Source organism: Mauremys mutica, chromosome 8, assembly GCF_020497125.1.
Source record: "Mauremys mutica isolate MM-2020 ecotype Southern chromosome 8, ASM2049712v1, whole genome shotgun sequence".
NCBI lineage: Eukaryota > Metazoa > Chordata > Testudines > Geoemydidae > Mauremys > Mauremys mutica.
The window spans coordinates 10,850,745-10,876,557 of NC_059079.1; the positions used below are offsets into that span (position 1 = coordinate 10,850,745).

At 45.1% G+C, this 25,813-nt stretch overlaps 1 protein-coding gene across 3 annotated transcripts; it reads left to right on the top strand.

Moving 5' to 3' along the window:
- Window positions 1–4,018: 4,018 nt before the first annotated feature.
- SHISAL2A (shisa like 2A) lies at window positions 4,019–25,255 on the top strand. 3 transcript variants are annotated; one of them, XR_006581785.1, is made up of 5 exons: window positions 4,019–4,358; window positions 16,958–17,097; window positions 21,453–21,530; window positions 24,124–24,222; window positions 24,923–25,255. XR_006581785.1 is itself a non-coding variant. In XM_045028393.1 (5 exons), exons 1-3 carry the CDS (start codon window positions 8,446–8,448, stop codon window positions 21,479–21,481), a joined length of 351 nt encoding a protein of 116 aa, XP_044884328.1. In that variant the 5' UTR covers window positions 8,443–8,445; the 3' UTR covers window positions 21,482–21,526; window positions 24,124–24,222; window positions 24,923–25,255. The 3 variants fall into 3 exon arrangements, 1 of the variants encoding a protein (XP_044884328.1); XR_006581784.1 differs by having other exon boundaries at window positions 21,453–21,526; XM_045028393.1 differs by lacking the exon at window positions 4,019–4,358 and adding an exon at window positions 8,443–8,627 and having other exon boundaries at window positions 21,453–21,526.
- The last annotated feature ends 558 nt before the right edge of the window (window positions 25,256–25,813 follow it).

Below are 25,813 nucleotides of genomic sequence, written 5' to 3' on the forward strand. Positions count from 1 at the left end.
CTGCCGGCACCCCAGACTGGCAGCAGACTGAACCACTCAACCCCCCAGCCCGCTGCCGGCTGAGTGAATGGAACCCCAGGCTGACAGCAGGTTGAGTGGTTCAGCTGGCCTGCTCAGCCCTCTGCCAGTCTGGGGTTCCTTGGGGGTCCCCAGGCCAGCAGCAGGTGCTGAGTGGGGCCGGCGGCTGGTATCCCAGCTGGCAATAGGGCAGCAGCTGGAACCCCAGAGCAGTGATGGGCTGAGCCGCTCAGCCTGCCGCTGCGTACCATCAAAAATCAGCTCACCTGCCACCTTTGGCATGTGTGCTGTAGGTTGCCGACCCCTGCTTTATACACTAGTAAGGAGATGAGCATATTACAGTTGTTGGAGGGCTCTTATCAGGAGTAACAGGCTGTAGGAAAGTCAGTCAACATTTTTTGTTTCTATGATGAAACCTGGCCCACTCCCTGCCGCAAACCAAACCTGTCACTAATAATTGTCAACAACTTAATTTTCTGTTTTTGGCTAAGATATTAATTTAAAAAAAATATTGAAATTGGATTCAGGATTGTTAGCAAGAATTTTTGGCAAACAAAGTTGTTAAATGACAATCTAAATGGCAACACAGTACTGCTTTCATGCTTGGCTCACCCCCCAGCCTGCTGGTCCAACAGCTGCAGTAGACCCCAAAATCCACCTCTTGGGGTGCAGAGTGGCAACAGCAGCAGCAAACCCTCAGGTCCAATCACACGCCAATGGGCACCACCACCAGCCTTACGGACCATGGTGAAGTTAGCACAGCATCTGATCTCAGGGACAGGTCACCCATGGAGCCACAGCAGCTCATCCTGCCCTGTGCAGCTCCCCCGGGATGAGATGGATCACTGGCAGCTGCCAGCCCGGGGGAGAGGCGCTCCCCAGCTAGGGTGACCAGATCCAGATGTCCTGATTTTATAGGGCCAGTCCCGATATTTGGGGCTTTGTCTTATATAGGCACCAATTACCCCCACCTAGAGTGACCAGACAGCAAATGTGAAAAATCAGGACGCAGGGCCGTCCTTAGCCATAGGCAGAACAGGCAGCCGCCTAGGGCACCACTAGGTCTGGGGGCACCGCTATGCTGTGAGCCCGGACAGATGGGAAGCAGTGGAGCATGTAAGAGCAGGGCTGCTGGGTCCTAGAGAGAGACGAATGCAGCACGGTCTGAGGAAGGGGATGGGCTGCTGGGGTCTCTGGGAAGGGGTGGGGAAAGGAACTCACGTGTAGGGTGACCAGATGTCCCGATTTTATAGGGACAGTCCCAATTTTTGGGTCTTTTTCTTATATAGGCTCCTATTCCCCTCCACCCCCATCTCGATTTTTCACATTTGCTATCTGGTCACCCTAGGTGGGGGTAATTGGTACCTATATAAGACAAAGCCCCAAATATTGGGATTGGCCCTATAAAATAAGGACATCTGGATCTGGTCACCCTAGCTGGGGAGCGTGTCTCTCCCCCGGGCTGGCAGTGATCCATCTCATCCAGGGGCGAGCTGCACAGGGCAGGATGAGCTGCTGTGGTTCCATGGGTGCCCCGTCCCTGAGACCAGATGCTGTGCTAACTTCACCATGGTCCGTTGGGCTGGCGGTGGTGCCCACTGGTGTGTGATCGGAGATGAGGGTTTGCTGCTGCTGTTGCCACTCTGCACCCCAAGAGGTGGATTTTGGGGTCCTGCAGTTTTCCACCTATCTCCTCCTCTACTGCAGCTGTTGGACCAGCAGGCTGAGGGGTGAGCCAAGCATGAAAGCAGTACTGAGTTGCCATTTAGATTGTCATTTAACAACTTTGCCAAAAGAGCTTGCTAACAATCCTGAATTAAATTTCAATATTTTTTTTTTAAAAATCAATATCTTAGTCAAAAACAGAAAATTAAGTTGTTGACAATTATTTGTGACAAGTTTGGTATGGGGAAGGGAGTGGGCCAGTTTTCATCAGAGAAAAAAAAATGTTGACTGACTTTCCTATAGCCCTGTTACTGCTAAATAGAGCCCTCCAACAACTGTAATATGCTCATCTCCTTACTAATGTATAGAGCAGGGGTCGGCAACCTCTGGCACACGTGCCAAAGGTGGCACGCAAGCTGATTTTCGATGGCACGCAGTGGCGGGCTGAGCGGCTCAGCCCGCCACTGCTCTGGGGTTCCGGTTGCTGCCCCATTGCCACCCGGGGTCCCGGCCGCTGGCCCCACTCAGCACCCACTGCTGGCCTGGGGACCCCCAAGGAACCCCAGGCTGGCAGCGGGCTGGGCAGGCTGGTGGCTGAGACCCCGGCTGAGCCACTCAACCCGCTGTCGGCCTGGGGTTCCATTCACTAGCTGGTAGCGGGCTGAGCAGGACTAAATTCAATGAAATAGGAAAACAAGAGCAACTAATGACAAAGTGCAAGAACCTAGAGCAGTGGTCCCCAACCTTTTTCATCTGGCGGGTGCCAGACGAAAGACCGTGGCAGTGGACGAGCATCCGCCGAAATTCGGCGACATTTCAGCGGCGACGCCTCTGGATGACGCTGCTTATCGGCGGCAAGCAGCGTCATCCAGAGGCGTCGCCGCCGAAATGCCGCTGAATTTTGGCGGCATTTCAGCGGATGCTCGTCCGCCAGCCAGTACGCAGGTGCACTGAGAGGCCCCTGCGGGCACCATGGCACCCGCAGGCACCGCGTTGTGGACCCCTGACCTAGAGAGCCTCCTGAAGCACGGTGATCGTTTTGATTTAAATGGACTTGAACTGTATGAAGAATTGCATGCACTGTCATCAATGTTGCCACATGCAAAATCGATAATGGACATTGTACAGTTTACTCATACCAGCAAACTTGTTGACATATATCCTAATGTGCATGTTGCCACTCGTATTCTACTGACAATTCCTGTAACAATAGCACAGAGTTTCTCAAAACTAAAGCTCATTAAAAACTATCTCCGCTCTACAAGGAGTCAGGAACACTTGACTGGTCTTGCTATTCTTGCAATCAAACAAGACATCAGTTTGTCTTTGTCATACAATGACATTATTACTGATTTTGCAGCCAAAAAAGCCAGAAAGATTGCTTTTAATTAAAAACTAATCCTTGTTTCAATACCTCTTCATATAAATTTCTAATAAAATGTTGACAAATTAAAAAAATTATATTATTTGCATCATTCTGTCAAATCAGAATTTTTTCTATAGTGCTACTTCTTTAGTGCTAGTCCATCAGCTTTACAGTGTGCTTAATTAAGTTAAACTGGTTTTAATAACATGCATGTGGTAAGTTTTCCAATAGTGTAAGCTTATGTTTGTGTTGCTAAGAGCAAGACAGGCACAGGGGCACCAGTTTAATAATCCTGCCTAGGGCACCATAAATCCTAAGGACGGCCCTGTCAGGACGGGGTGGGGGGTAAAAGGAGCCTATATAAAAAAAAGACCCCAAAATTGGGACTGGCCCTATAAAATAGGGATATCTGCTCACCCTACCCCAACCCCCGTCCTGATTTTTCACACATCTGGCTAACCCCAGCCCAGCCCTGTGAGACATTCCAATCCTGGCAGAGGAAGTGAGTTACTTTCACTTTCATTCCTCAGCAGGCAGGCAGCCTCCCCCCCACCTACCCCCCAGCACCTCACCCAACCCAGCCCTGACGGAGGGGAGGGAGGAGAGAGAGAGGGATGCTCCTGGGGAGGAGGGAGAAAGGAGGGGCTACTCCATGGGGCAGGGGGGGAGAAGAATGGATGTTATGGGGGACAAGGATACTGGTTCCAGACCCGCAGAGCCTGCCTCACCTCACCTCAGCCAGGGAGAAAGAGTCACACTCACAGGTGAGCTCCTTCCCAGAGACCCCAGCAGCCAATCCCCTCCCTCAGACTGTGCTGCATTCGGCTCTCTCTAGGACCCAGCAGCCTGCTCTTACATGCTCCACTGCTTCCCGTCTGTCTCGGCTCCGGGCAGAGTGGTGCCCCCAGACCTAGTGGTGCCCTAGGCGGCTGCCTATTCTGCCTATGCCTAAGGACGGCCCTGCTCTCAGCTCTCTGAGCATCCTCTGTCCATGAGGCTGAGTGACTGTGACACAGAGATGCCCAGGCATACCCACGCAGGTATATTGCCTATTGTCATGGTGACTGTGTGATGTTTGTACAGGAAATAATTCTAGAGTTATGCAAGATGTAGGATATTGGGTTTCTTAACTGTTGGGTGAAACTTGTCATCTGAGGTGAGGCAGGTGTCAAGACTAACTCAGTCAGCACTGAGAACAATGGACAACCGTAGAGCCAGCCCTATGTTTACTGTCTGGACCAGATGCAGGCTGAGGATTTATAAAGACAAAAGAACCCCAAGGAAAGTCTCTTAATAGGGGATCCCTAGGGTGAGTGACAATAGTCTGTACCTGTGTCAGAGAAGAGAAAAGGCCATGATTTTATCTATTACTGGAATTGGAAGAGACTCTTCCAGCAGGAGTGTCTCATGAAAGGTGGATCCCAGTTTATTGAACTGGACAAGAGCTGTAAGGATTGACCATTGGTTGAGAAATACCTTATTAGACAGGAAAGTAACTTGTTAATAAGTGTAGAGGCTACAGATTGCATTTTATGCTTTTCTTTTACTTATGTTTCCAATCCCTTATAGTTGCTTTTATTTGAATCCCTGTTAAATAAACTTCAGTTTGGTTTTACTGTAGACATATCTAAACTCTTTTGTAATAAGGAGAGTGGTGAACTGGGGTGCACTGCTTCCGTGGAGGCAGTGGATCCGTATACATTGCAAGTGTCCAGAAGATAAGGGAGTGGGCACGCAACTGTAGCAAAGGGGTGTGTGTAAATTGTTAGCCTGCATTGGGAAAGAGCAGGGTTTGTGGAGCTTAGAGCGGAGTGCTTGTGTCACTAACAGCTAGTAGTTGGGGAGGATTTCCCTGATTGGCACAGACAAGGGGCTCTCTACCACTGTAAGCAGGTGGTAGTGATTAACCCTAGATACTTTGGATAACACTGAAAAGCGTCACAGTGACCATTTTAAACCAGGTTCCATTTGAACAATGCAGAAGTGATGAAACCACAAACATACTGGATTTTCTGGACCTCATCTGTCTCATGATGCTGGGTGACCATCTAAATTTGGTCCTATTTGAATAATGCAGAAGTGATGAAACCACAAATATCCTGGGAATATGGTAATCTGACCTTTTCCTATCTCCTTCCTCTTTTTACCCTCCTGTCCTCTGGCTTCCCATCTTCAAAAGACCTCTGTGCAGCCACCTCACTGACAAACCTGTCACTTTCCTTAATGCAGCACCAGGTGCTATGGTGGATTTCAAGTGCCTGAGTCTAGTTCTTGTATTGCTCAACCTTTAGGCACCTAGGGCAGCTGAATGATTCTGGACCTTTGTTGGGGATTCATACATCTACAAACTGAAAGGCAAATCATGGCTGCAGTTCTACAGGTATGAGAAGCCCCTAGCAGTGGAACTGGTATAGTTCCACTGTACGAGGTTTGGAGAAGCAAGAAAGCAGAATTTTGGGGCATGTAGTGGGTGTGATGCTGGGGTTATCCCCTAGGCTTTGTTCTTAAATGTTTGTGTGGGAATATAATATTCACAAAAGGCGCTATCTTGATGACCACCCTGGAGGTTTGAAGTCCTGTATTAGAGACAATCAGAGACAACAGCCAGACATGCTTTCCAGACACTCCCCTGCCAACATATCTCCCTGTCCTGGAAAGAAAATGAGAATGCAGTTCCATCTTCATGCCTATTCATTCCATGGATTTTTACTGACGATGTCAACAGGTGGGTTTAGATAGTGTCATCTGTGTTGATAATTTTAGGGATGTAGATGCTGGACTGAAACCTCTACTGCCAGGGAATCTTTAAGTTCTTCTCTGGATAGCTGCCAAGGACAGGCAGAAGGAACGTTGGCTAAATGCCTATTTGGAAGCTATTCCAAAGGAAATGTTTAATGCTTACATCAGTGTTTCCCAAAGTGTGGGATGTGCCCCCAACAGATGCAAAGAACTAGCTGAGGGACCCAGACAGGTTTGTCCATTCTTCTCCAGCTTTATTTTTTTAAAGGAATTGTCTAGCTGTTATGGCTGCAGATGAAATTCAATGCTGATAAAGTCAAAGTAAAGTACATTTGAAAAAATAATTCCAACTATACATACAAAATGATGGGATCTAATTAGCTGTTAACACTCAAAAAAGAGATCTTGGAGTCATCATGGATAGTTCTCTGAAAACATCTGCTCAATGTGCAGCAGCAGTCAAAAAAGCTAACAATGTTAGGAACCATTAAGAAAGGTCTAGATGATAATACAGAAAATATCATCATGCCACTACAGATGCCCCCTGGGTTACGCAAACCTGACTTATGCAAATCTGCACTTATGAAAAATTCCATAAGTTAGAAATAGGAGGGTTTTTTTTGTTGTGGTTTTTTTTTTTGGCATAATGGTCGGGTATACGTTTCTGACTTACACATAATTCGAGTTACATAAGGCGTTCTGGAACAGATTGCTTGCGTAAGTCAGGGAGCGTCTGTATATAAATCCATGGTATGCCCACACCTTTAATATTGTGTGCAGTTCTGGTCACCCTAACAAAACTGTCTTTAAAAAAGAATTAAATAAGTGCATGGAGGATAGGTCCATCAATGGCATGCAAACCTATGCTCTGGATATCCTTAAACCACCAACTGCCAGAAGCTGGCATAGATCACTCAATAATTGCTCTGTTCTGGTCATTCCCTCTGATGCATCTGGCAGCGGCCACTTCAGAAGACAGGATACTGAGCTAGATGGACCAATATAGCCATTCTTTTGATAATTCCTTATAACTGATGCAGTGATATGCACCTGAGTTTTCAGAGAGCCTGAAACAACTCCCTCATTCACTTCAATATGTGCTAATCCCAGGGCTTGTGTAGACTAGGATAAAAGGTGTATTTTAGCTAACATGTTTTTAAATCCTAGCATAGGCAAGGCAAGTAGCGTTAAACATGTTAGTTGATAGATATGAACTCTTGGCTCCCCCTAGGGTTCACTCAAGACAAGCCCTGAAATAATATAAACTACAAGCAGAATCATTTTGTTTTTATTGAAACCTTTTACACCTTTTTTTCTACCACACAAAAAAGACAAGACTATTTCCTCCCTTGGAAGATCACTTATGGGGCAGAGAACCTTAGGGCTTGAGCCAGACTCTGCTAAGTCTATGGAAAAGATTCTATTAACCTCAAAGGGTTGTGGATCTGGCTCTTTATGAAGGCATTCTGAACTACAAGTGACATTCACCCATAATGATTTGGGATTTTTTTTTTTAAAAGGAGAGGGGATGTTTTGACATTTTTTAAAGCTTTGCACTTTCCCTTTGACTTAGCTTTTAAAATGTAAAAAAAACAAAACTAAAAAATTCAGTACAATGTACTGATGAAATGCTATTAACAAAATGACCAGAGCTGGGATTTTTTCCATATGCCACTGGTCTCCAAACAACATAATTAACTATAACATTCCTATATATTATTGAAATGTATTTTTTCAGTGTAATGGCTATGACTACTGTAGTCAATTGTTCATGATTCATATTTTGTGCCAAGTGCCCATAATAAGCTTTAGGCAACATTTTGTAGAAAATTATCTTCAGGCTTTCTGATAACAAAATCCATCTGTCATTAGCCACATTGGAGGGAGAAAGGCTCTTGGCAAAGTTTGAGATAATGCGTCGAGGTGGCAATGTTGGAAGTAAAGGTTAATTATAAACACTGGGTTGTCTGCAACTGAGATTGTCCAGCTATATCAGATGTCTACATCATGACAGTTGTTGGGTTAAAGGGATTGTTATGTTTTGCAGAGAAAGACAATTATTTTGAATAGTGAAAAGTACCCTAAGGGGTGAACAAATGTCCCTCTCCATTATAAGCAATTGGTTTCGTCTATATGGATAAAAAGGGTCAGCATAACAAACATCACCGCAGTGAAAACTCCCTCCCTTCGCCGTCTGGGCTGCAGAGAGCAGTGGGACGAGCGAAACAAGTTTTAGGAAAGTCTTTGGACTTAATCTTTCCCTGGTGTAACCGACGTGCAGGGGGGATCGGGCCCCTTGTAGACAATCCAACCCGCGGGAGAGCACAGCGCCTCCCCAGGTGAGCTTCCCGGAGCTGTCCTGTAGGGGGAGCCCGCGGACTGGCCAGGGCCGGAGGCGGATGGGATGACATTGGCCAGTGCTGGGAGTGAGACCCCCCCCCCCCCACACACACACACCGGGGGCTGCGCTCCTCTCTCGGGGGAGCTCTGCGGAGCAGCCTCGGGAAGAGGTGGAGGCGGCCGCTTGCCAGGCAGGATCTGCCGCGGCTCCCCACTGCGCGGCGCGCTCAGGCAGCGGCTCCGGCCAACTTTGCGGGTCCGGAGCCGGCGTGGCGGACAGGGCTCCCGGCGGTATCCCGCCGCCCGCCGGCCACACCATGAGCTCCGACTGCACCAGCTACCTGAGCGCCGACGGGGCGTCGGTGAGCGGCTTCAGCTGCCCGCGGGCGGACGGCGAGGCGAGCGCCGTGTACTGCTGCGGCTTCCAGGACGTCAAGTACTGCTGCGATGACCCCCACAGCTTCTTCCCCTACGAGCACGGCTACATGTGGTGGCTCAGGTGAGAGCGGCTCCCTCAGCCGGCCACGAGGGCGCAGACCGACCCGTACGGGCGTCGGGCGAGGGGGGGTCCGCGCGCGGCCGGGGGCACGAACCGACCCGTACGGGCGTCGGGCGGGAGGGTCCGCGCGGGGCCGGGGGCACAGACTGACCTGGCCGGGGCGTCGGGCGAGGGGGGGTCCGCGCGCGGCCGGGGGCACGAACCGACCCGTACGGGCGTCGGGCGGGAGGGTCCGCGCGCGGCCGGGGGCACAGACTGACCTGGCCGGGGCGTCGGGCGAGGCGGGGTCCGCGCGGGGCCGGTGGCACAAACCGACCTGTCCCGGTTGCTGGGTGACGGGGAGGGGCCGCGCGCGCACAGACTGATCTGGGTGTTGGGTGAGGGACGGAGGGTGCGCGCGGGAGGTGGGGGCTCAGACCCTGCAGCCCTACCTTGCGCATTACATGCTGGGCCGGGGGCGGGGCGGCATAGGCTCTAACTCCACCCTGGGCGCTGGGTCCGGGATACATGCAAGGGACAAGTGTCAGGAGGTAGCCCTGTTAGTCTGTATCCACAAAAACAACAAGGGACAGTGTCACAGAACCTGCACCACTGTCTTGGGCGTCGGGGTTACCTGCAGGGATAGAGTCACAGGAAACTTTCTGCCCTGCCCGGGGATTGCTCTTAGACGGGGACAGCAGTGTGAAGGAGATTTGAACACTGAGGAAGATGTTAAATGTCTCATGGAAAAACACTTTTTTCTGCAACATAGGGAGAGTCTTTAAAAAGTGACTGGGAACTAATCTCCTGTGAGGGAGCATCCCTCCCACCTAGTGTGAGACTTAGCAGCTCTGCACTTGTTATCCTGGGCCTGTGAAAGGTGCTATGTTTGTTCAGCTTAATTTGTGTGAAGTTTGTTTTGATGATATTTGCTTGCACCCTGATATTTTTAAGCTCTCTTCTGAGGACTGTAATGGCAGAATTACAGTTATTAAAATTAAGGGACTTTAAAAAAAAACAAACTCCAAAGTTTTGGGTTTTGGAAGGGCACTTTTAGTTTTCTGACACAATGTCAACATTTTCTGTGGAGATCTCATTTTCTGCCCATCTCTAATCTTTACCCACTGCTGTAAATTGGCTCATAGGAGACCTTTGTCAATTTTGATTATCCACTTTCAGATGCCACTAGTAAGATCATACTAGTTAGAAAAGATGTATTGGGTTGAGTCCATATGTGCTTGTGTGAGGCCCCATGTTCACTTTTATTTTGGAACATGCCTGAATCTCTCCCAGCAGTGTCTCCTTTCCTCTTTGTTCAACATAGGGAATCTGTCTGCAGCTCCTTAAAGTGCAACTTAAACTGTTAAAATATTTGAAAATAATTTTATTAAAGTTAATGTTTAAAATCAAATTTACACAAGTTAAGAGGGAAGGTACTGTACATCTGGGGTTGGGCTTGGGTTATGGGGGATTGCAAGTATCGGTTACAAGGTTCATGAGGTACATACATATCACATAACCAGCATAGATCCAGATTGGGGTGTGGGAGTTTTTAAAGCATCAGTGGATAAGTGGGCTCGGGTACACCACCCATGGAATGTATTAAGAGTCCAAGTCGATATTGGTGTAGAGAATAAGTACATGAGTGGGGTGCGTCCCTTGGTCCGTCAGGGTTATGCAGCACCCTGAAAAGAAAGGAAACTGGGATTGTGTAAACTGCTTTGTGCAAAGGAAGAAATTGTGGAGACACTAAAAACAGTATATTTTGTTGTCTTGTGCAGTAGAAGACTAATGTCCTTTTGTGCAGTAAAAAAACAGAGGGCAAAATTATCTGCTTGCATAACTCTATTGAAGTCAATGGAATTACACCAGCAGGGAATTTGATCCTGAAATCAACAGAATTACAACAGTAGGGGATTTGACCATGAAGTCAGTGGAATCACAACAGCAGGGAATTTGGCCATAAGTCTTGAGTATGTCCCTATTTGTTCCTTGGCACCCTGTCACAGCTACTAATTCCAGCTAAGAAGGTTTGGTCTGGACTCCATCTATACCGATGAAATTACAAAACTATATATAAAACTATCAGTATCTCAACATGCCTTGGAGCTGCTCCCAGAGACTCCTGCTTGCTGGGAAGCAGGGCAGGGGGCTGTCAGGATGTCTCCCTCCACCCCTGCTCCTGCACCCTGCTTACCCCTTCTCCATATAGAGCAGGGAGGGGACACAGACAGAGAAAGACCGAGAGAGTTTGGGGCAGTAGCTGCTGCCTGTTTCCTGATCCACTTAAAAAGACAATGCACTTAAGAGTGGGTCGGCTTACTTAAAGGGGCAGTGTGCATCTCTCTCCCCCACACACAAGGTATGTGTCTGTCTGCTATGCTGTCTCCCCTCCCTCCTGTTCGTGCTGCCTTGTGTGAGAGGCTACATTAACAACAATGTGTTAACCCTTGAGGGCTCAGCTGAGTGCTAGTTCATCATTTAGCAGCAAGGCATTCCCTGGGAAATATCCCTCCCTCTAACTTCACCACCTCAACTAAGCTTCACAATCATCATAGCTGTGAACAGTATTAAATTGTTTAAAACGTAAACTGTGTGTATATCTATATAATATATAGTTTTTTGTCTGGTGAAAAATATTTCCCTGGAATCTAACAACCCCCCCCCCCCCGCCATTTACATTAATTCTTATGGGGAAATTGGATTAGCTTAACATCGTTTTGCTTAAAGTCACATTTTTCAGGAACATAACTACAACGTTAAGCGAGGCGTTACTGTAGTTCTATCCCAAAAGAGTTAAAAATGTCTAGCCACTGAGAACAGTTTGACTTGTTGGTCTTTGTTCCAGAGCAGAATCTATATAACATTCATTATCAAGCACTTTTAAAACAAGTAACTTTTAAACTAATCTCTCAAATGTTTCTTCTAGTTCTGGAACACTTTTTAAACAGTTGGGATCATCACCATCCTTTAAATACTGTGGCTATTAGGACTTAAAAATTATATAACATTTCAAGAGCCTGATTCTCTACTGCTTTAGCCCTTGTGCAGTCACGGTGGTGCTGAGAGTGGGTGCAAAATGCTACTGCTCTGATTTGGTTAAATGTTGTCCCACATTACACTCTGCACTCATGTGAGTGACTACACCAGGGCTGAAGCAATGGAGAATCAGGCCTTACATCTTCAAAGCAATGCACAGTAATCAAATAATGAATCAAAATCCTATTATAAGGACCACCTCTAAAATATGACTCTGCTTTGGCTGTTCATTGCTGTTCTGCTTGAAAATATAATTCAGAGAAATATTGTTTTTATGAGCTTTCTTTGCAACCATGTCTTTACATGAACCTGGGGAGCAATTGAGACTAATCTGAGTAAACTAAATGCATGGTGTATCCATATGAAGTAGTTAGAGGGTAACTCAGTTTTAATTATGTTTGCTCTATAATACGTACCATTTTAAATATTCAACGTTCTAAAAAAGTGCTGCATAATGAATCCTCCCAATGCATTTGGGAAGGGATGGCTTGCTCGCCAAGGGCACACAGGAAGTTGGGTGTCAGAGCTAGGATTAAAACTCAGAAATTCTGTCTCCAAGTTCTCTGCTCATTACACTACTAGTCATGCCTCTCTAATCAATAGCAGTTACCCTTCCTAACATTTGCAGGACAGTTTTTTTCTGTGGGTCTGTTCCATGGTTAATTATAGAGTCCTGAACATCCATCACAAGTGTTTGAGGCTTTCTCTCACTGATTTTTTTTTCTTCCAGTTATTTTTCTTTGTATTTGTTACCCACTCCTCACCTCTTTCTTTCTTTCCTTTTGTTACAGCATCTCTGTTTCTGTGGAATTTTGCCTCCCCTCCCCAAAAAGCTCAGTTGCTTTCTCATAGCTTATTCATTATTGAACTCTTGCTTGCTGTCTTTTCAGTCCTCATTTTCCTTTGAGACCTCATCCCTTTACCTATTTCTCATTCTCTCCCTGACTCCTTTTCTCACAGATGCTTTCACACTTTATTTATTTTGGCCTTTTCTTTCATGGCTTTTATTTCCTCTTTCACACCAGAGCCTGGCTTTTATTACAAAGGATTCTATGTATGAAAGTCTATGTAGCTGAACCAAGGCTTATGTATCTTTATGGATTTATTGGCCCCCAACCTGAACTGTTGCTGAGGAATGCTCTGTGTAGTTCAGGGGAGAAGTGCAAAGGTGTTTTTATTTAAGCCACCTTTGTGTGCCCTCAATCCTGGGTTGATCTACACCAGTCTGGTACCATTGCATAATTTAGCATGGCATTAGTCTGCTCTAAATTGTGACAATTCCCCATGGCTGAACTGTTACAACTGCTAGCTATACCTATGCTCCTTTTCCCTAGCCACTCCCCCTGCACTAGCCTGTGAAAGGGGGTTGGGATAGGAGCAACTACGCAGGTTCTAGGCAACCCAAATATCCTCCTTTGTGGATTGATCCTCAGCCATTTATGCCTGCTTTAAGGCAGCCTTTCATGAAAGGCTCCTTAACAGATAGGCCTTGTTACTGTGATGCTTGTACTCTGGTTCCCCTTAAAACTTTTATTGTGTGTGGCACTTAATCAAGAGAAAGTAAACACAAATCACCAATTTCTTTCAAATCAGTGCCCATGAGCTAATGCATGGGTTAACCAGGAGGGGGAGCTGAGATAACAAAACAATTAATAATTTGTCTCTGTCCAGCATCTCAGATCCAGAACTCCTCAGCAGAGGCTGTATTTTCAGTACTCTTGGTTGGTGGCTCCACAGGAAGTAAATTAAAGAAATACCAAGGAAGAAAATAATATTTAATAATTTTGCTTATGAAGTATATATTAAAATCTTGGAAATAATTTACTTTGGATTTGTATGGCTTTTTTATGGATTACTTGGTTTTGGACCTTTTAATGAAATAATAATATTAAAAAAGAAACTATTTATTGCAGATTCTAACTTTGTATCCATTTCTATTTTTCTTAATTAATGTTTGTCTCCAAGAGCATAGTTGCCATTTCTATAGCTGACTAATTTGCATTCTCTTTCATCAGAATTCTTTTGGATAGCGCTGATTATTCTTGCTGAAGTGTTGCTTCCATTCTGAATCTCTGTTTTCCATAGTGTTAGTAAGAAGACATGGGCTACAGCATATTAATATGCTACTGTTACACAGCTGTGCATCTCTATCATGCCTGATCTAGCCAATACACTGGAACAGATGACATAGTGTATGCATTAATTTGAGAACTAGCCAATTGAGACTCAATCCAGATGAGACTACGAGTTCGTTGTTAGATTAGTGGAAACAATCAGAAGTATTGGTAAGGATTATATCTGCATCTTGATTGCCATTTGTTATGCAAAATTAAGGTTACCACCAGATGGTTATCCAGCAGTTGGGGGCAAAAACACCTTTTTACATCTGTGCTTATCTAGAATGCTGTGCACTTCCCTTTGAAATGTCCTGTGATTATTATCTATGCATCTTCAGGATTATACTATTGCAACATGCTGTGCATGGGCCTACAGTCTGGGACCATTCAGAAGCCAAAGTTAGTGCAAAGTAATTGTTGAGTAGTGTTTCAAAGTGACAGCTCATCACACCAGTGCTCTGCACCTGCTGCCTGTGGGCTTCTGGGTGGAATTGAAGGTGGCCTTTTTTACTTTTAAAGCCCTAAATGGTTTGAACCTGGCCATCTGAGAGATCCCCTCTTTCCTTGTGTGATACCACTACAGCTGTATCAGTGAAGGCAGTCGAGTTTAATACCCTATGGCTTAAAAGGGAGGGATGAGAGTAGCAGAACACCACCTGCAAGTGGCCTTTGGCTGCAATTCACTGCCCCCAACAGCCCATATTAATTCTCAGGTTTGAGGGGAAGGCATGGGCTGTTATGCAGGTCATTGTTGTTATTTTGGCATCTTATTTTTTGCAGATGTTTTAACATTGTTTTTAATATTGTTTTTAGGAAGCTTTGTTAAAGTATTAGAGCTGAGGAAAAGCATTTCCAAATAATCTAAATATGTAAAATTCATAAAACCTTTAAAAAAGCTTTGTACAAAACCAGATTTTTGTGTTTTAGAAAATCAAAGTTGTTATATAATCTTCAATTGGACAGATGTCTTTGAGATGTTTGGAGGGATCTGGCTGTGAAATAGCATGGTTATGGATGTCGAAAAGTAGATTCAATATACATAGTGTCTTAGTTTCCAACTAGTTCCAACAAAAAAGCAACAGCAAGGTGCTATTCTCCAGATGTCTGTATCTGATTGTGATTGTTCTCATAGATGCAAGTGATTTGCTGATTCTTAGTGATAAGTTATAAGGCTAAGATTCTGTCATGAGTATTTTTAGTAAAAGTCACGACCTGTCCATGACTTTTACTATATAAATACGCTTGACTAAAACTTAGCCGTTCCTGGGGCCCCGGGACACTGCTGCTGTGGGGGCCCAGAGGCCGACAGCTAGCCCCTGCACTGGCTGCAGGGGCTGACTGCCCCCAGCCACCCCTGTTCTGAGGCCCCGGGGACCACTGCTCAAGCACTCTCCAGGGCCAGCGGACCCAGGACTGCTTCTTGGGTGCTTCCCCCGGGCTGGCTGCCCCTAGGACCGCTGCTCAGGCGCTCCCTGGGCCGTCCAAGCAGCTGTCGGTGTGGCTAGCCCTGGGGTAGCCTCTGGGACTGCTGCTTGGCGCTCCCCAGGGCCAGCTGCCTGAGCAGTGGTTGGTGTGGCTGGCCCTGGAGCTGCACCCGGGACCACTCCTTCAACACGCCCCTGGGGCTGCCCCTGGGACCACCTGAACAGCAGCCGGTGCAGCTGGCTCCGGGCTGCTCCAGCTATAGCCAGTTCGGCTGGCTGTGGGGCGCCCGAGGAGTGCCGGGTGAGGCTGGCCCCAGGGCGCCTGAGCAGCTGGCCCCGGGATCAGCCTCATTGGCCATTGCATCTGTGAAAGTCACAGAATCTCTGACTTTCTGTGACCGAATCGCAGCCTTAGTGATAAGAGGGGGCTAGGACGTGGCAGTGTTTCAGATGTAGAGAGCTTCCTTGGTGTCATGCTGTTCTATACCCTTTTACTTGAGATGAGAAATGCTCAACACTCTTCCTGCTGCAGTAACCCTCCTTAACATTTCCATTTTTACCCTAAATGGTGGTTTGCATGAGCCATGTAATGATAGCACAGATGTACTGTATAAAGAAGTGCCTCCTGAGATGATTAAATGGTGGGTGTATCAGTACGTTGCAGCTGAAGAGGTAGTAGCTGGATGCAAATGAATTAATGTTCAGTTTTACACAGCTCCTTTGCAGCAGTGAATACTGACAAAGGGTCTACAAGCAGCAAATTGCTCTGCCTTAAAAACTTGTTACATTAAGACAGAGGCATAACAGGGCTCACAGTGTTCCACTCTCTCCTGCAAAGCTAGTAACAAAAAAGAATGGTGCTATTTGAATCATTAAATAAACTCTATTAGCCCTTTTTACACACATTTCAGAACCAAAAGGAGAGAAGCCTGTGACAAATATGTATCTGCTATATCAAACATGTTCCTATTAGGTTTTAAAATAAGAAATGTATTTTCTTGAAGTACAAAAATTAACCTTCAATCTAAAATATTTAATACCCTTTATGTTCCTTTGGAGAAGAGAGTCAGGAATGAAATATTTGCATGGACTCCTAAGCAACCTTCTAGGAGGTTGGGAGCCTTTTCTTTTATAGTGCAACGTTGGAAGAAACATTTTTTCTTTCATCTTTTAAATCAAAGTTCCATGGTAGAAGTGCCAATAAAATCACGGAAGATTGGGTTAAAAAGAGATGGTGAAGACAAGTAATTCCCCAGTACTTTTTATTGATTTTTCTTGTTAGTGTGCCTTTGATGTTGTCTGATTTTATTTTTAAGAAGCCGGGGTAATTCCTTCCAGCTGTTGCACACAAGGAACTGATTGCTGCAGTAAATGATGAGCATTTCCCAGCACAGAACATACATTTCTTTACCTTTTTCTGATGACTTGTTTGGAGGCGGGCTCAGGACTAGAGAGTTATCTCATTGATACCAATTTTACATGGGTGTTGCTTCAGTGGAGTTACTCCTGATTTACATCACTGTGAATGAGAGCAGATTCAGGCCCAATAAGCACCAGGTAACATGATAAAAGCACTCAGCTGCTGTAAAATGGCTTAGGTCCACTGAGGAACTTTATACCATCTAAGGATCTGGCCCTAAATCTGTACATGTAGTAAAAATGTAAGATTGTTTCCCTGCTCTATTGAATACAGGTAACCTCCAGATCCCATGTTTGACAGGCATCACAGATTAGTGTGTACATTTAATCACTTTGTTTTCTCTCTTCTCAGTGTTGGTGCACTTGTGGGTCTGTCGATAGCAGCGGTGGTCCTGCTTGCTTTTATCATCACAGTGTGTGTTCTCTGTTACTTGTTTATCAGTACGAAGCCACGCAGCAAGCTGGATACAGGTTTAAGCTTGCAGACAGCAGGTAAGATCAGCTTTGTGGTGTAGACATCATCTGCAGCAATAAAGGTTTACTCCATCAAGAATTTAAAAACCTTACTAGGGATCCATCTGAGCACCTAAATAGCCTTAAAAATCTGTCCCTAAGTATATGTGTACACGTCAGTAAAACACCCATAGTTGGTCTGTGTCAGCAGACTTGGGCTCGCGCAGCAGGGCACAAGAGCCAGACGTGGAGGAGGTGGGGACGAAGGGAGTCAATTGGGACAAGAAACTTGCAAGGGAGGGAGGGGATTGGGACTGGAGTCTTGCAAGGGAAGGAGAAGGAAACTAGGATTGGGAGTTGGGGTTTGGGGGAGACTGGGAGTGGACTCTGAAGGAGAGACTAGAAAATGGGGAGGAAAACATAGGAGGAGGACTTGGAACTAGTAAGTTTCGGGGGGAGTCTGGGGAAGGCTGGGCAAGCAGACTAGGACTGAGAACCAGTGGGGTAGGGAGAAGGAGATGATGGGGGAGGGGAGTCATATTTGACAAGAGGCCAGGTGCAGGAGGGAGAATAAGGACTGTCTAGGCAAAGACTCTGGAGGAGCACTGACAATGGATGAAGAGCCTGGGGAGGGAGTTTGGGAGAGGAAGCCAATGTGGGTGGGGTGAGAGCAATTGGTGGCCACAGTGGTAGGGAACTGGACTGGCTAGGCAAAGAGTCTGAGAAAAAGGGAATTGTGTGGGGTGGGGATTGAAAAAAGCTGGGTAAAGAGACTGGAACTGGAAATAAGGGAAGATGGGATGGAGGAGTCTGGAGAAGTGAGACTATGACTTGCTGGACAAGGAGACTGGGATGAGTAGTGTGAGGAGTGGAGACTGGGACTGGGTAGGCAAGGAGAATGGGACTGGGGTGAAGAGACAGGACATGACAGAAAGGGTGATGGGAACAGTCATAAGAATCTGTGCCCACCAGAGCACATTCCCCTCCTGAGCAGGGACTGGAACCCAAGATTCCTGAGTCTCACAATATTTCTGTTGTCCGCAAATATCTGTGAAACTTGCTGGCAAAGTGTCTCATCCCCTCTAGTCCTCAGAAGATGACAACCTACTACTGCTTTGAGTTACTCAATTAGCTTAAGTGGCAGAGGTCTGTACAGTACATCTAAAGGTTCCAATCCTGTTGAAGATCCATCTGGTTGTTACTAAGATGCCTCGTTGAAATTTCTGTTTTTCAGTTTATTTTTTGTAAAACCCTAGGAAACTACAGACACAACACTATTTAAAAGAATATTATTATGATTACAAAGGCAAGCAGTCAAAAATTAGGAAATACTAGAGTTAAGACTGGCTGTGCAATCTGTTAGATACCTAACTGCCATTTATACCTTGAAAATCTCCCCTTTAATCTGTCTGCAAAATGATGGTAATATTTCCCTGTGTTACAGAGTGATTGTGAGGCTTTATTGCAGAGTGCTTTGTGGCCATTGAGTAGAAGGTGCTATAATAGTGCAAAATGTTATTGTAATGTTATCCAGTGTTTTTTCAATCCGTTTTAAATGTCAAGCGCAGGGGAGTTTCTGCTACAGGTATTTCCTTTAGGAAACTGTTCTGCAGTTTAAAATATCTCATTAGCGGAGCTTTCCTTATAATCTAAGTTATAGTTTCCTTTGCTGAATTTCACCTCATGACTCCTAGTTATGCCACACCCTGTGCCACCCTAAATAACTCTTTTTTTTATCTTCTCCATTTTCTGCTGTATGTGGAGGGTTTATCAACCAGAAACAATAGAGGAATAGAAAGACTTGGGTGTATTAGTCAATCTCAGGATGACTGTGAGCAACCAATGTGATGAGGCTGTGGAGAAAAAAAAAAAAAGACAAATGCAATCTAAGGCCTTGTCTACACTGCCACTTTACAACTTTCTCGCTCAGGGGTGTGAAAAAACACACCCCAGAGCGCAGTAAGTTTCAGCACTGTAAAGTGGCAGGGTAGGCTGTGCTCCCAGCGCTGGGAGCTACTCCCCTCGCGCAGGTGTGGTGTGTTTTTTGTTTGTTTGTTTGTTTGTTTTTTTATATACTGGTGCTGTGACTACACAGCCATGTTAAAGTGCTGGCGCAGCAGCGCTTTAATGTTGCTTGTGAAGACATGCCCTAAGCATGTATCTTGTGAGAGATTTCCAGTAGAGATATGGAAGGATTAATTACATTGTACAAGACACTGGTAAGACCTCATTTGGAATACTGTGCACTATTCTGGTCACTCATGTAAAGTTTTATTCAAACTGGAGCAGGTGCAGAGACTTCAATAACTCAGACGTGGGTTAGGGGTTTGTTACAGGAGTGGGTGGGTGAGATTCTGTGGCCTGCATTGAGCAGGAGGTCAGACTAGATGATCATAATGGTCCCTTCTGACCTTAAAGTCTATGAGTCTAAGGGCAATGAGGATGATCAGAGAAAGGAGGACCTATCTTACAGGAGAAGATTAAAAGAGTTTGGCTTGTTTAGCATAGCAAAATGAAGACTGAAAAGGAATATGATTGCTCTCTATAAATACATCAGGAGGGTAAACACCAGGGAAGGAGAATAGCTATTTAAGATGAAGGACAATGTTGGCACAAGAACAAATGAGTATAAATTGGCCATGAATAAATTTAGGCTGGAAATTAGAAGGGGTTTTCTAACCATCAGAGGAGTGAGACTTTGGAACCGCCTCCCAATAGGAGTAGTGGGAGCAGGGCCGGCTTCAGGCACCAGCATTCTGAGCTGGTGCTTGGGGCGGCAGTCTGCAAGGGGCGGCAGTCCCTGTTGTTTTGCCTCCAAGCAGCGCGCCGAATTGCCGCTGCAGATAGTGGGGGCAGTCCGTGTGCCCTTAGGGCGGCAGGCGTGTTTCCGCGGTGGCGGCAATTCGGCAGAAGCTTCTATGTTTAGCTGTCCGCGGCAGCTTCAGCTAAACATAGAAGCTGTCGCCGAATTGCCGCCGCCGCGGAAACGCGCCTGCCGCCCTAAGGGCACATGGACTGCCCCCACCGTCCACGGCAGCAATTCGGTACGCTGCTTGGGGCGGTGAAAACTGTCGAGCCGGCCCTGAGTGGGAGCAAGAAATCTAACTGGTTTCAGGATGGAGTTTGAGAAATTAATGAATGGGATTATATGACCGTGGGTGCCTGAGGTAGCAGGGGACTGGACTTGATGACACAGGATGCCTCTTCCAGTTCTATGTTCTCATCCTGATGTTTATCTTTTTTTAACATGTCCCTCAGTTATCACATCATAGGGTATGTGTACACTGCAATGTTAGCCCAGTATTAGTACAACTTGCGTTAGCAGACTCTGGGTTTGTTAACCTAGGATTTGAGCAGCTATACTTATTTGTAACCTTAGGTTAGGAATTGTTGAACCCTGGGTCCCAAACTGAAGCTCCGGTGTCTACACTGCATTGTGCAAAGTCCAACCACCCATATCCCAGACTTCCTTGTGCCCTCCCAAAATGTGTCCTCTCTAGCCCTTTGTTCATGGTGCAGTGTGGGAAAATTTGACTGTCCACCAAACTTGACTGTCTAGAGGACAAAGTCACCCCATGGCATTCTTTTGGCAGACTCTCAGAGAATGAATCCAGTGGGGTTGCATCTACACTGCAAAGCAATATGGCTTGAACCCTGGGTCCCACCTTGACTCAAAGGATGAGACCCTCTACCCATGTGCGGTGCTGGGACCCTGGGTCCAAGCCTGGGTTGGGGTGATTTGTGTGTAGATAGAAGGGGGGTTAGGCTTGAGCCTGAGTTTGAACCATGGGTTTACACTGCATTATAGACATAGCCATAGAGATTAGAGACCAAAAAAAGACCTCCGCCATCAGGTCATCTAATCCAGTGGCTCTCAACCTTTCCAGACTTTTGTACCCCTTTCAGGAGTCTGATTTGTCTTGTGTACCTCCAAGTTTCACCTCACTTAAACTACTTGCTTATAACATCAGACATAAAAGCACAAAAGTGTCATAGCACACCATTACTGAAAAATTGCTTACTTTCTCATTTTGACCATACAATTATAAAATAAATCAATTGGAATATAAATATTGTACTTGCATTTCAGTGTATAGTATATAGTGCAGTATAAACAAGTAATTGTCTGTACGAAATTTTAGTTTCTACTGACTTCGCTAGTGTTTTTTATGTAGTCTGTTATAAAACTAGGCTAATATCTAGATGAGTTGATGTACCCCAGGAAGACTTCTGTGTACCCCCAGGGGTACACGTACCACTTGTTGAGAACCACAGATCTAATCCATGCCATCCTCTCAGCTAGTGAAAGATGGTTCCCAGTAGTGTGTTTTTATTTATTTAACGGAGAGAAGCATATTGCTGTTTGTTTTACTGAAATGTTTTTTGTTTTTCAGGCAGAGAGACTAGAGGGAGTTCCTTGTGAAATATATAAAGGCACTGGACTGGATTCCCACAGTGCTGCAATACAGTAGGTACAGTGAGAATGTTATTCACTTTAGTTCTCTAAGCAATGTGGTGGGCACAGTCATTTTTCAAAATGCTATAAATTCCTAGGTGGATTTTTAGGATGTTGAAAAATGATAATGGCAGAGAGTGGGTAACTTATACACTAATGACCCCTTATTAGTGGGTCTACTTTACTCACCCAGAAATGCTCCTTCATAGTAATATGCTGAGAGAGAGAAAGCATTCCCTTCATACTGTAGTTACGTTAGTGGCCAGGAGGCACCACGGCTCACTTATGAGGCAGCCAGTGTGACCTTTTTTGGGAAAAGATTCTTTGGTGATGAACAGGTAAAAAGGCATTAATGTTAGAAAAATAGGGACTTAAATATCAGATGAGTAGTTCAGCATTGTTCTATTTTCTGAGTATACAGTCTGTACTGTTGCAATGCCAAATCTCAAATTGAAATGGAAGGGAATCTTGCAAAAACCCGGGTTTCTCATTCTGACTTCACTGCATGCTGGAATTGTTGTAAAAGGTCAAGTTTTCTGCCTCACAGACCAAGCTAGGAAGCATTCAAAACATAATGAATGTGCTTCAGCCTTGAGAAGGAATTTATAAATAATTTGCAGGATACTAGGTGAAATGAAACACAATTCTTTTTTTTGCTTGAAGTGAAAGCTCATGGCTAAGCATCTATAGAGTGCATGCAAGGCCATGGACCAACAGTGTCTGTCAAAGGGGAGAGGGAACCTTTATGGCTCAGCAACTGTCCTTGGAACAACAAGGCTATGCAATAAACACACATACAAGCAGTGAGAAATCCGTGCCTTATTTTACTTTTACATCCCATTTAGCAAACTGAACCAAATGGTATTTCTGTGCATTTCCCTTCAGCAGCAGCATGAAGGAGGTTGGTTTGTTTTGCTACTTGTTTTTTTGTTGAAATATTTATTATGACAAAACTCATTTTGAAATACAGCATTGTTCAAAGGCAAAAGACCATTGCTTCCTATTGTTGCAAATTAGATGGTTTATGGGAGAATAATGCCATGGTAAGATTACCAAGGTGCCTGAAACTAGAAAGTCACCCATAAATAAAGAAGTCATTTGTTTTGTCTTATTCTTTTCATTGCCCATGGGTTCTAAGATTAAAAGTCGCTGCAGCCCATGTGGCTTTAAGCAAGTTCCTCAGGTAAAAGTTTACTTTGAGTTCAGTGATTTATTCTGAGGCAGTGAGACCTAGTGAACAGATTATGAGCTAGGGCCTCATAGGTTCTAATCCTGGCTCTCATACCAACTCCCTATGTGCCCTTGAGTAAGTCATGCTCTCTGCCTCAGTTTCACCATTTCTGACATAGGGATGATAATAACTCCCTCCCAAGGGTGTTGTGAAGAGTAATGTTTGTGCAGTGCTCTGAAATGTAGCATGTTAAGTGGTGTTACTTATTGAGAGGGAGGAAAGAGAAGAACCATGTGGATTAGACAAGGGAAGACATCTAATTAGAGAAGGGGGACTTCAGTGAGTTTGGAGTTCTAGTTCAATTTTGATAAAGACCCAAAAATTCACAGATTAACTGAGCCTCTTGAGTCTACAAAACTGGCCTGGAAATATCATGAGAATTTGCTTTCATATGAGGCTTCTTGTGGGATTTCTGTTTAAGCAATTTTGCTTCTAGCTCTGTCAGGAATTAAGGAAAAAAAGAAGTATTTGCCGTGAAAGTGAAAAATAATGTGGTAATGTGGGAAAGTTATCTGAACTTTTCTGAACCTCAGCAAATATTTGGTTGAAGTTTTGGCAGGAAAGTTGGGGTCCAGATTGGTTTCTCCTATCCCTGCTTTAAATATTTTTCAATTCCTTTAGTTGCTGGATTAAAAAAAGTCATTTATTTTACAATAGGCCAGTACAATATGTTTTGCTGTCACGAGCTATTACCAGGAGCTAACCCATAGTGGCAGGAATTATCCCCCAAAGCCTATAAATGACCCCAGATCTGTCAAAAATTCCATCCAACACTCCAAACATTCACTTGCCGAAGAAAGCTACAGAGAAGATGATGGATTTTGCTTAATGTGCGTACAGTATTTCACCCACCTAATCCACCCTTTTGAAAATAGTAGTAGAGCACATTCCTTTCCCCAGTGATCCGAACCTGGTTTCAAGAACAAGCTTGGGAAAGGCCTCTCAACCCACTCACACTGGCAAGTGTTTAGATTACGTTAGTGCAACGTGTGGTCACATTCAAAATATAACTCAATTAGATATACTGTAGACTGTGCACTGACTTTATTACTCCAAGAGACCTGTGGGAAATATCCTCACCCCAGCTAAGTAAGATTAAAACTCCTCAATGTGACCAAAACTTTGCCTTTGGGAACTGAATTTTTCTCTTGATTTTTAGCCATGCCATGCTGACGACTGTGGAAGAGCTAGCCTTTAACATCCTGTGATGTTACCATACATATACTGCATAGGCATGGTTTTCTTTGCATCTATTTGGCAAGGAGAGAATAGCTGAAATATTAGATAAACTAGCAAAATATCAGCATCAGATGCTGTGTTTGTGTTTTGATGAAAAGTGCTGGGTAAACAGCTCAGCAGACCAAAATCCTCTGTTTAGCCCTAGAACAGCTACAGACTGAGAAGCCGCAGTGCAAGCTTTCTCCCATCATCCCACACTAATCTCTGTCCTGGAAGGACCATCTCTGGGGGCAAGAAGGTAATTCATTCTTGGTGTCCATTCACTCCTTGGTCACTCTTCCAGGGTTACTCACCAGGGGATCAATACAGGTAGTGATTTTGTGACATGGACACACATATCCACTAGGAACTGGACTGAAACTAGCTGTTAACTATTCATGTGCCATTTCAGCCACTTCCAACCTGGCCTTCATTAGAATCTGTGACTCACAGATGAAGATCTTTGTCTCCCATTATAAGTCCCCTGCATGCCCTCTTGTTTTTTCGCTAATGAGAAATTCTGGTTGGGGAGGGATTAGTGGTAGTAGGTGGAATCTGTGGCATAAAGAATTTGCTGTGCCTTATAATTTATTTTAAGATAGCCAAGGAGTTTGTTATAATCCCTTAACTTCTGAAGTGCCATTAGCAGTGTATGTTGCAGTCTCAGAGGGCGCTGAATATAAATGTTAAACTACACAGTCTTCAATGCAATTATCCTTGGTCATTTCAATCCAAGCATATCTCTAACCTTTATGCAGAGGGCCAGCACAAGACATGGCAATCATTTAGGTTCCACTTAAGCCCTGTTTTGAGTACTTGTGTGGATTTAAGTGGTGCATCAGTCTTCTAGGGGCTGTCTGTGCAGAGGTGGATTTCACTCACAATGAGCAAGAACAAATCTTATAAACAAAATCCTGCTGTTCTCTGTGTATATCTAAACCATGCTTGCTGTTTTCCAGGCATGGAACTGTATCCTTCAGAAGGCACCAGCTGGCAGTGCATTTGCAGAGCCAAATGGATTCAGGAAATGCTTCCTTAGCCATAAACTGGACTGTGATAACCAGTCCCGAGACCCTGACAGACTTTCCAGAGGTGTTTTATGGCAACTGTAACCACCATTAACATCTGGGGGCAACATGAAGCTGTGCCTGGTTATGTGTTTCGTACAGCCATTAATGTGCAGATGTTGTATTGAGAGGCAATGGTGTATTTTGATTTTTTTTTTCATAGACTTAAGGTCAGAAGGGACCATTATGGTCATCTAGTCTGACCTCCTGCACAGAATCTCACCCACCCACTCCTGTAACAACCCATAACCTATGTCTGAGTTATTGAAATCCTCAAATCGTGGTTTAAAGACCTCAAGGTGCAGAGACTCCTCCAGCAAGTGACCCATGCCCCATGCTGCAGAGGAAGGCGAAAAACCTCCAGGGCCTCTGCCAATCTGCACTGGAGGAAAATTCCTTCCGGACCCCAAATATGGCGATCAGTTCAACCCTGAGCATGTGGGCAAGACTCACCAGCCAGCACCCAGGAAAGAATTCTCTGTAGTAACTCAGATCCCACCCCATCTAACATCCCATCACAGACCACTGGGTATATTTACCTGCTAATAATCAAAGATCAATTAATTGCCAAAATTAGGCTATCCCATCATACCGTCCCCTCCATAAACTTATCAAGCTTAGTCTTGAAGCCAGATATGTCTTTTGCCCCCACTACTCCCATTGGAAGGCTGTTCCAGAACTTCACTCCTCTTATGGTTAGAAACCTTCATCTAATTTCAAGTCTAAATTTCCTAGTGTCCAGTTTATATCCATTTGTTCTTGTGTCCACATTGGTACTAAGCT

What these genes read in the sequence shown, in the direction of transcription:
- SHISAL2A (XM_045028393.1), top strand. Translation starts at nt 8,446, where the DNA reads ATGAGCTCCGACTGCACCAGCTACCTGAGCGCCGACGGGGCGTCGGTG. An exon ending in GGCTACATGTGGTGGCTCAG is followed by an intron (nt 8,628 to 16,957) that starts GTGAGAGCGGCT and finishes CTCTCTTCTCAG; the next exon opens with TGTTGGTGCACTTGTGGGTC. An exon ending in TTTAAGCTTGCAGACAGCAG is followed by an intron (nt 17,098 to 21,452) that starts GTAAGATCAGCT and finishes TTTGTTTTTCAG; the next exon opens with GCAGAGAGACTAGAGGGAGT.